At 34.7% G+C, this 13894-nt stretch overlaps 1 protein-coding gene across 4 annotated transcripts; it reads left to right on the forward strand.

Moving 5' to 3' along the window:
• Positions 1-127: 127 nt before the first annotated feature.
• Positions 128-11512, forward strand: LOC133870533 (serine/threonine-protein kinase STY46-like). Of its 4 annotated transcripts, none has more exons than XM_062307696.1 (17): positions 128-614; positions 840-954; positions 1481-1578; positions 1979-2095; positions 2838-2892; positions 4685-4876; positions 5008-5118; positions 5451-5501; positions 7151-7299; positions 7377-7484; positions 8160-8233; positions 8391-8566; positions 9262-9357; positions 10298-10378; positions 10518-10571; positions 11016-11120; positions 11219-11512. In XM_062307696.1, the coding sequence occupies exons 1-17, from the start codon at positions 427-429 to the stop codon at positions 11294-11296; spliced, it is 1848 nt and encodes a 615-aa protein (XP_062163680.1). In that variant the 5' UTR covers positions 128-426; the 3' UTR covers positions 11297-11512. The 4 variants fall into 4 exon arrangements, with proteins under 4 accessions (XP_062163680.1, XP_062163678.1, XP_062163679.1 ...); XM_062307694.1 differs by having other exon boundaries at positions 129-614; positions 11016-11150; XM_062307695.1 differs by having other exon boundaries at positions 129-614; positions 4691-4876; positions 11016-11150.
• Positions 11513-13894: the final 2382 nt, after the last annotated feature.

Genomic DNA, 13894 nt, shown 5'->3' on the forward strand with positions numbered 1-13894 from the left:
TCTTAGACTTTATTTGTCATTTTCAATGAAAAGTAGGCATTATTTGTACTTGTGATTATTGACCTTTTTAAATCTAAAAGGCGGTGGTGATACAAGCAAAGCGAGGGAGCTTCGCAGGAATCGATGTCATTGGAGGAGCCAGATTGTGCCAATTAATGGCTTATTGCTCTTTTATTTAAGCAACCAAATCACACGGTTCAAGAAACAACGGAAGAGGCAGAGAGTGAGGTCTGAGACTGAGAGAGCCAAAAGCGAGCGAGGAACAAGTCAAACACTTCCAATTTCCAAAAGCCATTCTTGCCTTTTCTCTCTAAATTCTCTCCGTCGTTTCCTTCTCCTCGCTTCGCGTTGGAACCGCGCCTTTGAGCGGTGCCACTCGTTTTCCCTGTTCAAAGTTTCGAACGGCTCGTCGTTTTGGCGGTGATCATGGAAGATACAGACAGCTGCAGTAGCAGAGCCGTGGATTTCGCGCCGACTCTTAGTCGGCAGCAGAGGCAGAAGCTCGATGTGTACAATCAAGTTCTTCATCGTCTCAGAGAGTTGAGCTTCGCAGAGACCAGTCTTCCTGGTTTTGAGGATGAGCTTTGGGCGCATTTTAATCGCCTCCCTGCTAGGTTCCCCAACCCTGACTTTACTATTTTTTGTTTTGTTAGATCATTAGCTGAATTATCAAAATTCACCATTTTCACAACTGGTGATTAACTTCTTCTTTTTTTTATGTGTGAGAACTTAATTGTGGCTTTCAAGAATGGACCTCCATATCAATTATCAACGGTGTTGATGTTTTGGAGTACTTACAATCAGAGCTGGTGTTTATGGGTCTAATTTTCTAATAATAGGTATGCATTGGATGTGAATTCCGAGAGGGCACAAGACGTTCTTACGCACAAAAGATTATTGCATATGGCACGCGACCCTGCCACCAGATATGCAATTGAAGTCCGAGTCGTGGAGGTAATTTATACGAGAAACTGTGCTTGGATCATTAGCAGCATCAAGAATTATTTGCTCTATGCATTTTTCTTCTGAATTTTCCTCTTTCTTTGTTCAAATATTAATTAAATTTACCATTTTTTGCTATAAGCTTAACTTTTGGGATAAATGGTGATTTGACCGACTCTATTTCAGTCAAATTTTTGGGTCTAAGAGAGTTTGACCCACACATGAAGAGCAACGCTAGAATATTAATTGAATGATTAAATTCACCATTTACTATAAGTTTAAGCTTTTTGGAATAAGCGATGATTTAACCTTCTGTTATATAATTCATTATTTCCATTTATACTATGAAGTTTGACTACCGGGTTGATTTATAATTGGGCGCATTTCTGGAAATGGTTGGTTTTCTATAGGTCTCTTGAGGTGATTGACATTTTGACCATGCAAAAAACTGGACGCAATTTTATTATAATTTCATTTTTCTATAACTTTTTTGTTTTTAAATCACTTGTGATTGGCCAATGCATCTTAACACATGCAGGTTCGTTTTTCTACTGGTGGCAATTGTAGTTATTCTTTTCATTCGAACTCTCAAAGAAAAGAGGATGCTCAATGTTCTGATCATTCCAGCGAAAAGTGGTATGGTTAATTGACCTCCTTCTATTTCTTTAATGAGGATTATCAGTTCTTTAAAAACTCGTGTGATGGGGACACTGGATACAAGCCAGTGATTATACGTGTGTTTGGACCTAATATCGGAGGATGACCAGCCTTGAGAGCTGGAGATTTTACTTTTGGCACTTTGATTATGTCACATTTATTGTTATGTTATTTTTTATTTTTTCAGTTTTATATTATTTTATTTTTCAGACTTTGGGTTGTGTTAATTTAGTTGGGCTTTATATTATTTCAGTGTCACTAGGGTTAGGGTTTAATCCCTAGTCTATTTAAGCATAATTTTGTATTGTGGTAGGTAGCTTTTGATGAATAATATTTTGATAGACTGCATCATTGTGTATTCTAACTCGGACTTTTTCAGTGCTCATCCACCACCTGCCTTTGGTTCGTCAACTGATGTCGAACCAAATCTTGAAGTCAACCACTTGCATGTTCAAGATACGCAAAATGGCACGACTGATATTCGTCTTTGTTCCCGGTAAAGAATTGTAAAAGGTTTTCTCCTGATTGTGAGATTTTTCTCTAATTGTCCTTAACATGATATTTTGTGGCCAATTATTGTACTGTTCATATATTTTTGTCTTTCAAATTAGTGTTGAAAATTTGATAAGCAATTTTGACGTGGATACTTTATAGATATGAGTTGTAATACTGACATGGGTGCATTAGGTTTGGCAGGATTTTATAGGTTTTATTATACTAGATAGTTCAAGAAAAGAATAATTTCTGGTTCCATGCAATAGGTATGAAGTCTCTTCTGGAAAAGTAAATGAGAAGAGTTGGGAAAATTTCCAATCATACCATTGAAATTTTCAGGATCCCGACGGTAAAGTTTGAGGAGGAATAAGTCTTTCTAGTACGTAAGTTTTCTCCTACCAGAAGAAGTTGAGATCCGTGGCTTCATCAGAATATTCTCTCCTGGTTGGGGAAAACTACACATTTAACTCATACTGGTTTGTGACTTTGCTTTGAACAGTTATATATCCTTGGACCTTTCTTAGACATTACAATATGTATCCTATTATTTATACATTCTATTTTGTATGTATGAATTTCTTATGATTTTTCTCTCATCTATATTCAACTTAATGTTTCTTGCTTTCTTTGTGGATGTTGAGATGTTCAAAATATTTTTACCATAAACAAAAAAAATTCATAGATTGCTGGAAGCTTTTATAGGTTTAGTTAATTAACGTTGTAATACTTTCCGAAATTTGTAGGGCAATGCATGAAATTACAATTTCAACAAACGACAAGCCCAAGCTTTTCAGTCAGGTAGCTGACCTCTCTCTCTATCTCTCTCTCATAGGGAGCATGTTGAACTTTAAATGTCTTGAACCATTTCTTGGAATCATCTGTGTTGTATACCTTCCAATGTCCACTGTTTTCAGCATCAGAAAGATATCCAGGATAGCTCGAATTCTTATTTTAGCATTATTTCTTTAGATGTGTGCTGTATCATATGTGGTGTGTGAATATTCTTGACATTTATGAGATTAAAATTTGAGAACAAGGTGATAAATATATTGCACAAGAGAGATTTGTGTTTGAAGCTGCTAATGTGGAGCTCCTAGGCGGTTCTATTCAGTGGAACATGAGCTTTACTAGAGAGGCGCATGATTAGGAGGTGGGTGTTTTTGCGTATTTCCTACAATTCTTGCATTCAGTTACAATGAGAAGAGGTAGTGAAGATAAGCTTTGGTGGGTTCCCAAAAGAGGTATTTTCAAGGTTAAGTCATTCTTCTGGTCTTTGTGTTTTGAAGGGAGTCGCTTTCCTTGGAAGAGCGTGTGGCAGACCCAGGTCCCTTTTAGGGCAGTTTTTTTTTTTTTTTTTCGCATGGTTGGCAGCTTTAGGCAAAATTCTTACTTTGGATAATCTCAAGAAACAACGTGTTATAGTTATAGATAGATGTTGCATGTGTAAGAGAGATGGAGAATATGTGGACCATCTTCTTCTTCATTGTGATGCGGCTTCTGCTTTGTGGAGTGTTCTCTTTAACCTCTTCGGGATGTCTTGGGTTATGCCTAGACGGGTTATCAATTTGTTTGCGTGTTGGTGGTCTGTTGGAAGGCTTAGGAGTGCTGCGGTGTGGAAAATGGTGCCCACTTGCATTTTTTGGACTATTTGGAGGGAGATGAATAATAAGAGCTTTGAGGATTTGGAGAGATCCTTGGAGGATATTATTTACTCTTTCTTCCATACTTTGTACCTTTGGATTGCGGCCTTTGTGTCTCATCTGTCTATTAGTTATGATAATTTTCTTGTTCGCTTTTATCTTTTTAGTTAGTGTCTCTTGTATATTACCGGTGTACTTAGGGGCGCCTTACGGTTTTAATAAGATTGGTTTATTACTTATCAAAAAAAAAATTATGTTTGATGCTGCTAATGGACATTATTGTTTTGAAGGCTGGAATTCTACAATTTGCTTCAGTAATGTAACATTAGATCCATACCCCTTACTGGACCTGATTTGAATCACTTTCTGGTTGCTATTTAGAAATGCTTTGATATTTTGCTGTTGAGTTTCTTGTACTTATACAATTAAATAAAAAAAAATTTAAAACCCACCTGCTGCGTTTCATTCATCTTATGCTTAATTTGTTCTGTCCAACTTTAGTGCTCTATCTTTGACTCTATTGTTTCTTTTTCACTCGTCCTTCTTGATGCCCTTCTTTCACCATGCTTATTTTATGGACATTTTTGTTATGTTCTCAATGTTGTGCGGCAGAAGGCTTGGTTGGTGTTTTTACATTTCATAGTAGTTTTTGGTATATTGATAGTTATCAGTTAATTGCAGAACACTAAAGAAGCACCTCTCCCCTTCATCCATCATGTTCTAGTTACATAATCCTCCGTTTCTTTTTAGTCTCCTGCCTGCCCACCGTCCTGAGGATTTATTTACCACTAAGATTTACTTTCTTCTTGTTCTTTCCTAGTTTTATTGAATTTCTGTCTATATATGTTGCCAAGTCCTGATTTTATTTACAATTTTTTGAATTTTCAATGTCCACTAAATACATATTATGGTGGATCTCACTCCATATGTTTCGATCCGTTGTTCACAAGTTACAGAAACATCTACTTCTTTGTGCCCTTACCCTTCTTTCATACGTATCTTTGTCACCGCCAAAGCATGTTCTCTGTAATTCATATGCCGTAAGACACAGATTGCAACAGATCAGGCTTCTGCAAGATCTGATGGTGGATAGAATAGTTGATTTGATACTTATATGTGGAACTTCCAAAAGTAATTTACTAGTAAGATATTCTATCTATATCAATACTATCTATATTAATATTTTTTCCTTTTTTTTTTCAGTTACTATTTAAACTTTTGATGGTACTTATAAAAAAAAAAACTATTTAAACTTTTGATGGTGCATTTTCAGTTGAGTTCCTTACTGTCTGATGTTGGGCTGAACATTCAAGAAGCACATGCTTTTTCCACTACAGATGGCTACTCTTTGGATGTTTTTGTTGTTGATGGCTGGGCACTTGAGGTATTTCTTTACTTGTTCTCATTTTCTTGATTTTTAATATTTTTTCATCAATTGATTACTAGTCCTAGGGAAGAATATTCATTTATCTCATGGAATCAATTCAAATATGCGTTGCTTAAATGCTTAATAGTGACTTTATACAATTGATTGAACATAAATATTTTATTCATATGTTGTCATTTGTCAGTCTTAATGGGTTGTTATTATGAGCTTTCAAGTTTCAGTGTGGTTTTCTTAAATTATTGAAGAAAATATAGTTACATTCTCTATTTCTGTCTCTTCTGTAATTCCTTGTGAACTACTTGACTGATATGCATGTTCTATGTTTATAGGAGACCGAGCAGCTTAGAAATACACTGCTAAAGAAATTACCAAGAATTGAGGTATCCCCTCTACAGACTACTTGTTGGAACAATTTACATTGTTCAAAGATGGATGTTCCCCTCTTCCTTCCCCCTCCTACAAAATTTTTATTATTTTTTAAGGCATTAAAATTAAACATACTTCTTATCAGCTTTAGTTCTACTAGTTGATATAAAATCCTAGAGTAAGATTATTTCTGCAGGCAAGTGTTCAATTTGTTCATACCCTATTTGAAGTGTTTAATAGGGAGTGTTCATGCTTGATAATGCTCATTTTCGCCTTTGTTAATGTTATTATTATATAAGCTACCATGAGAATATTAACATACTGAAAAGAAGAGGTATTTTAGAGGAAACTCATCATTAAGTGTTGCAAAGTTGTGGCTGTTTCATTCCTTAGTTGTCCAAGTGCCAACCTTTATCTACCTTTCTTTTCAGGTCTTACGTTTAATAAGATGATTTTAGGTCCCTACACTAAAGCTGGGAAGAATTGCATTCTTTAAAACTAAGTTTGATTACCTTTTAGTTACTAGAAGTTTTGAATTTCAATTTATAATGAACAAATGAGTCACCCAAGCACAATAAACTTATTGTTAAAAGAGATCAAGAACATGAATGTGGAAATTGATATGTGTTTAGTTTCCCAATCATGGCTACTACTGCCATTCACTTGAAAACTTGTATCAGTCATTGCTGCTAGCTACTTGAGTTTCATTTATGATCCAACAAGACAATTCCAGATAACTGCAGTTTTAGTTGCCTTAATAGATTGTGTTAATTCAGGATGAGTTTCTATATGTTATGACACTGAAGGCTGAAAAAATAACACATTTAACTTTAAGATTTGTGTGTGAATATTACCAACCACGACATGTCCCCATCTTGCTTGATATAGTTAAATCTGTGATCACCAAGTATCCTGCTTCTGTGAATAATTTACATTGTTCTGATGCCAGTGCTTCCTAATTGAGGTTTCTGATAGATGACAAAAGAGGACTTAGAGCTTTCTTGGAAATTGGAAAATGGTAGACATGTAATTAGTAGTGAGTTATTGTTACTGTTTCGAGACAAAAGAAAGCAAATTTTATAGATACATATTCCAGAAAAAGTTATGAAATTTGCACCCGAGAATTTGTAGAGGTGGAAAAAAGGAAGTGAGAGCAATTGTTATTGGTTAATCTTAGAATGAAATGAACGAAAATTATCTCAGAAGGGTTGATAAATCGTGAATCATATGAAAATGATAAACAACAATCTGCTTTTACCAGGAGATAGGTTCTGGACACTAGCCCTTTATGCAGGGTCACTTGAATTTCCTAATTACTGCTCAAAACTAGCATCCATTATCATTAAATTTCTCTATGGTAGGACAAAAACAGAATTTGCATCATTAAAAGGTAAACCGTTATACTTTGGCTTAAATTGAGTTAGGATTGAAAGCTCATATCTGTACTCTTCTGTTTTTCTGTTATCATAACCAACTTTTTTTGTGATAAATATCAAATCTAGTAGGAATCACTGTACAAGGAGTCCTTACATGTCTGATCTTTGATCATCTTTTCATACCGTGCTAACCTATGCAAATTGAGTGATACTAAAAGTTATGAATGCTTACTGCATCTAATTAGATCTGATATCTTGGGAGTGAACCTTGGTTGAAATGTCATCAGGTTCCTGTTGCTGGGGAGCAAGAGCAAACTGGGATCAAGTTTATCTCTAATAATGTAAATGTATCCACTAGCGGAATCAATGTCTGGGAAATTGATACAAGCCTGTTGAAATATGAAAAGAAAATTGCATCTGTCTCATTTTGTGACTTGTGAGTATTTTCATTCTTTATAGCTGTTATCTGTTTGTTTGAGTATTCCTTGAATAGTATGATTGTGATTCATGCAGGTATAAAGGTACCTTTTGTAATCAAGATGTGGCAATTAAAGTTCTGAGGGCGGAGCACTTAAATGAAAAAATGCAGAGGGAATTTGCTCAAGAAGCCTATATTATGAGGTTTGTTCTGTCATATCTTGTTTCTTCCACAAGCACTACTTTCATCATCATCTTTCTCTTCTGTGTTTTCCCTCCTTCACAATTTATGTTTATTTATCAGGGAGGCTTTCTTGAATGGTGTTCATTTGTTACTATAATGAACACATCCCTCAATTTACTAGTAATATTCTAATCATTTTGCTTGTTAGGTCATTGAATGTTTTTGTAATATCCCTCAATCAAGTGATATAGTGGTTGAATAGAGAGAGAGAGAGAGAGACAGAGAGAGAGACAGAGAGAGAGAGAGATTTATGTTGTTATTGGCAAGTTATGCATCACTTGATGTGATTCAACATATTCTCCTTGTCATCATTTCCTTTTACTAGAATGTAATATGAGACTGAATTTTTTCCATAATTTTCATAAATATTGACTTTGGTTGTTAAGTAATATAATTTCAATTTATAAAGAAACTGAGCAGTTCATTATGTTATGCTTCTTCTTTTTTTCTTTTTGTTGTTGTCAATCTTTTGAAATTCCACAACTCTGGATGGAGGGTCTTCTATATTTACTTTTTATCATGCTTAGTCAGTATTTTCAAGGATCTTTATGAAAAGAAAGGCTCTTATCCATAGCCTACTCTTAGATATATAATTTTCCTTTTCACTCTCTCAATTCTTCTTTTGAAACTTGCAGGAATTTCCGGCACAAGAATGTTATTCAATTCATCGGGGCATGTACGAGTCCTCCAGGGCTGTGTCTTGTCACGGGTAACTTTAATTTTTTTATGCTACATGCTCTGATTTATTCTTTAGTTATAAAATTTTGATTTTGAATATTTGATTGGTATATTTTTGTTGCAGTATTCCTTTGTTTATTTGTTTGTATATTTTTTTCCTTGCTCAAATTTGTTTGTTTCTTTCTCAGAATACATGTCTGGTGGAAGCATGTACGACTTCCTGCATAAACAAAAGAGTGTTTTGACACTTCCATCCTTGATCAGAGTAGCCATTGATGTTTCTGAGGGAATGAACTACTTGCACCAAAATAATATAATCCATCGGGATCTGAAAGCTGCCAATCTTTTGATTGATGGAAATGGAGTAAGAGATCTACATTTTTATTTTTTTTGCTTTTAAAATCTATTTGTGTTTAGAGAGATTGTTGCATACTGGTCCTCTGCTTCAGAACCATCATAGCTGATGATGACATGGGTAAGCATTCGTGTCGAATGGATGCTCGAACCCTAGTTGACTTGTTTGCTTAAATTCAAAGACAGCTGTGTCCACTCTTTTATTTATTTTTTTGTTCTCACATAAGTGACATCTATGTCTACTGAAAATAAAAGGGATAGATTTAACTATGATTTTGTCTCATAACTTAAAATTTTTACTAGTGACCCCTGATTGAAAATAGCCCTGAATTGCAGATAGCATGTTAGGATGTTAATCGACATTAATTTAAGTTTAATAGGGACTTAAAAGGTGGGGTTCAAATTACAATTTTCTTGAATGATGTGTTTTACAAGCATGAGAGCTTATTAGTATTAATGGATTGATAAAAAAAAAGAAGGCAATATTTATTATCACCAATTTTTTTATAGCCCATGTTTTCCTTTTAGATTAATATTCACTTTTCTTTAGGCTTTAAGAGTAGAGGGTAGCCACATGCTCGCTTGTCCTTGATTAATTTCTTCTTCTAGATAGGAGCTTTTCTGAAGTTGTTTTATGGCTGTACATAGATTTAAGGCTGGTCTAAGTTTCTATCTACTAAATTTCCAAAAACCTTTTTGTACCAGGTTGTCAAGGTTGCTGATTTTGGCGTTGCTAGAATGCAAGCGCAATCTGGTGTTATGACTGCAGAAACTGGAACATATCGTTGGATGGCTCCAGAGGTCTGATTCTATAGATACGTATATTCATGGCTTTTGAACCTTATTACTTGATAGCAAAGGATATTAGCCAGACAAAAGTTTCTAGTTCTTATAGCTTTCAATTGAGTTTCCAAGTAAGGCAATTGTACTATGTAAATGCCTTTTTTCCTTATGCAATTCCTGCAATACAAATAGGAATATGGTTTGCAGGAAAATATCATCTTTTTATTGCATAAAACCCTAAAAGATTGGGAAACATAAAAACAGGTAGAGAGAGAGAGAGAGAGAGAGAGATGAAAATGTTCCAAACGATGAGATAAGGGCTTGGAATTTGGTTTTAAACAATGTACGAATAGATTAATGATTGGACTATGACATTTTATAAATTAAATTAATTGAAAACAAATAAATAAAATATTTTGTAAAATATATCAAAATCTACTGAGAAATATCCAAAAAAACAAAACAATTCAAATCAAATTTTTAGAACTTATATAAGGAAATAACAAAGCATAGACAAGCAAATCATGGTCTGACTGATCAAATGGTTAAGACCCCTGGGTTGATGGTTTTTGCCGGTTTTTGATAAGTGCAGTTTTAAGGGGTTGACCGTACCAGTATAGGTCCCAGTTAGCAGTTGACCAGGATGAACCATCTAGTCTGCTTCATTTTTTAGAACCATAGACATGAGTCTTAGAGATGGCAGTCTATCAGCAAGAGACAAACTGATATAATAGATATAGAGTGGGATATAGTTTTGTTGAGTAGTGGATATCTTGATAGCTTTTTTACTTTTAAAAGTTAATACATGGATTTGTTCAATACTTTCATGGGTTTGCTAGTGTATATGGCTGAAAAAGATAATGTTGCATGGCTTAATTGATGACGATGATGATTATTATGTGCCTTTGGTAGCTTCCCCAGCTATCTGACATGTTTGTTTGGTGTTGATGCATGGAAGCTCATTGAACATAAAGCGTATGATCACAAAGTTGATGTCTTCAGCTTTGGAGTTTTACTGTGGGAGCTGCTTACACGAAAGGTAGTGAGTCACCTTTTTTGTGGGGGCAAAGAAAATATAGCTCTCTTCAGATAGTTGTTTTGCTATCTCTTCACTTCTACAGTTTGATGGTTGCCCAGAAATCATATGAATCATCTGTGTTTTCTGACTTAAATGCCAGCTTCCATATGAGCACTTGACCCCATTACAAGCAGCAGTTGGTGTGGTCCAGAAGGTATTCCTCTACTAAATATTGACATTGTATATTAAATTTTGTGAATCTTCTTCTGCCCCAACAAGGGGTTTTTTTTATTTATTTTTTTTTTTTTTTTTTTTTTTTTTTATTATTATTTTTTATTTATTTGTGGTCTACATAAATTTTAGCTGATCTCCTCTTTTCACCCATAACCAACAATAATATAAGAACTGCTACTAGCCCATGAACCTTTGTTCATTAAGAGGGTGACACACCTGCTTAACCTCCATGGCTACAAAGAAGAATTTTTGGTCCAAACTGAATAATGTGTGCTTGCTAGTATAAATAAGAGTGTAGATTAGTCTATTTCTTACTTTTTGAGATAATTTAAAAGTCACTAATGAAGGTAGCTGACATTGCAAGATAATGGAAATTATTAGGAGCACTTTCAATTAAGAAATGATTTGGTGACATGAATTTCAGGGTCTGAGGCCTACAATCCCGGCCGATACTCATCCAAAGCTTGTGGAACTGCTCGAGAGATGTTGGCAGCAAGATCCATCTTTGAGACCAGAATTCTCAGAAATTGTACAAATTTTGCAGCACATGGCCAAGATGGTATAGAAAATTCTCAATCATTTTTCTTCCACTCTGGGGTTTTAGGAACTTTTGTTATCTTGTAACAGGTTGAGGACGAGAGAATGGACCGGCAGAAGCGCAAATCATCTAGAAGACTATCTGCTTTTGGGCAGAGCAGCCATTGAAGCGGCAAGTGAGAAGGCTGTTTATAACACACTAACGATCTTATTTCACTTTATATTTTCTTGATTTGGTACATAGTTTTGTAAATCTAATTATGACTAGTGCATCATCCAAACACTTTTGTCAGCCGAACCATGGAAATGCTGTTCAGTTTGTCACACACAGACACCATATGTTAATAAGAAAATTGCTAAACTGTCTAGAAACTAGTTCTCATTGTTATCGATTTATTTTATAAGCTTGGTTAGTAAAATTTGGATTAGTTATATTCGCTTGAATGAAATTTGGTATGCCCATGCTTGAATAGTTAACCCATTCGCTTCGTCCATTAGCTTTTTATTTTTCCCGAGTGCCTTTAAACTATGGCGATCAAGAATAGAAAGAGAAATGTTAAAAATTATATTTTTATTCGACTTGTTGATGTGGTATTGTTAACTAGCTTTTGGGTCTCCCATTGTTTTTTTTAAAAAAAATAATAATAAAAAAAAAATCTAATGGTTGATTGACAATGTCACAACAACATAATGTGATAAAAGCGAGATAAAAAATCTGGTGTATTGCATTACTCGAATTGAAATTATCAAATTTTCACAAGTAGCTACCTCTTGCAAAATTTTATGAAATGGAGGGATAGTTGTATCACTGGTCTTTGGGGTTGACTTAAATTACAAATCACTCCTTGTGATACAAAAAGTTTATGGAGAGTTCCTGTGGTAAACTATAATTATGAATCATTCCATGAACTCATTTTTCGTCCATAAAATTAACAGATTTCGTTAATTTGTCACGTCATACCTAATAGGAAATCGACATGTGGTCACCTCAGGCCTAGGGGACGCCGTCACCCCCCAAACGTGGCCAGGCCACCCTCGGTAACCACCCCTTTACTATTTTCTATTTTTTTTAAAAATAAAATAAAATAAAATAATTTTTAAGTTTTATTTATTTATAATTTTTTTATTGTAATAGACACGTGTCGATTACTTATTGGGTATGACATGACAAACTAACGAAATCTATTAGCTTAGTGGACGAAAACAGGTTTAGGGAGTGATTCATAATTATAATTTATTACAAGGATCTTCAATGAACTTTTTCTACCACAGGGAGTAATTTGTAATTTAGGCCAACTCCTGTGACCAATAGTGCAATTATCCCTAAAATGGAGATGTGATGAAGACTAAGTTTGAAATAACAAGCTAACTAATCAACTGTTAAAATTTTCTAGCAACATTTGAAATTTTCATTCTTCGGTGAACTATTCTCTATTTTTTCTTCAATCCAGTTTATTAAATTGAGATTTATTTTTAGAACACGTAATTCTTGCATGTTTTATTAAAACTGCATGTAAGAGTCACATACTCTAAAGACCAACCGATATTACTGAATTGAGAAATTTCTTTCAATTTGGAGGAAAATTAGGACCAGGGGCGGATCTCTTTTAGGGCCAGTAGGGGCTGTGGCCCCTGCTGGCTGCTAAAACAAAAAAAAAAATTACTACTTATTTTTGGCTTGCAAACTTGCACTCTTGTAGTTGGCCCCACCAAAGTACTATTTAGACTTTAGTCTACTTTCCACCCAAGTGTGAGGATGAGTCTTAGATGTCAAAGCAACAATTAAAGCCCCAAGTCAGAGTCACGTTCAAATTTTTTTTTTTCTCCATTAGTCCATACAACCATCCGGTCCATCCCCATAGCCATACACCATACTTGTAGGCACTAGTTTAGCATGACAGTCGACAGACGACTGGTGGACAGCACCTCAACGGCTCAAGAAGACAGGAAATAAGAAAACAAGAAATGGCATATAGACCTCATGAAAAAGAAAAAAGAAAAAGAAAAAGAAAAAGAAAAGTACTTCTAAAAGAAAAAGAGACAAAGTCACGTACTCACAAATACGAAACATAAAATCTTCTGGTGTGGGTGCAGGGTGTTCCTGCCTGTAGTGGAAAAGAAAGTCTCCTGCTGGGAGTGAAATTGTGGAAACTGGCATTTAGTGCATTACAGGGAAGGTATTTTTTTTTGAGTGTTCTATGAGTAGTTTTTTTTTTTTTTTTTTTTTTTTAAAGTTGGTTTTGATGTTTACTGGTATTGAAGAGGGAAGAGGTTTTTCACCATTTTTGGGCACTGCTTCTCCACTAAGCTCAGTAGACAATAGTGCTGGTTTTGTCTACAAGGTAATCTTAAATCTCTCTATTCAAAAGCGTATCATGGTTTAGAGTTGTGATGATTTCACTCGATCAAATTTTTGCTGGTTGTAAAGATACTATATATGATATATCAAGTTAAGGTGTGGAAGACCAGAATAAATGGTTTTTCAGATTTTTTTAGTTTTGGATTATAACATTTTTTTTTTTTAATTTGGCCCCCCCAAATTCTCAAGGCTGGGTCCACTGCTGATTAGGACCGATGGTACAGAATTTGAGAATTTTTTCTCAATTTGGTGGAAAAATTAAGCCATATATCTTTTACTAGTACAAAGCAGGTCTTAGCTAGCGTGTAAGAATACGATATTTCCTTAAGTAATAGTCTGTAAACAAAAATAAAAAATAAAATGAATTACCCCATAAGAGCACTTCTGTGCTATGACGTGTACGGATG

This window comes from Alnus glutinosa, chromosome 6 (genome assembly GCF_958979055.1).
Source record: "Alnus glutinosa chromosome 6, dhAlnGlut1.1, whole genome shotgun sequence".
NCBI lineage: Eukaryota > Viridiplantae > Streptophyta > Magnoliopsida > Fagales > Betulaceae > Alnus > Alnus glutinosa.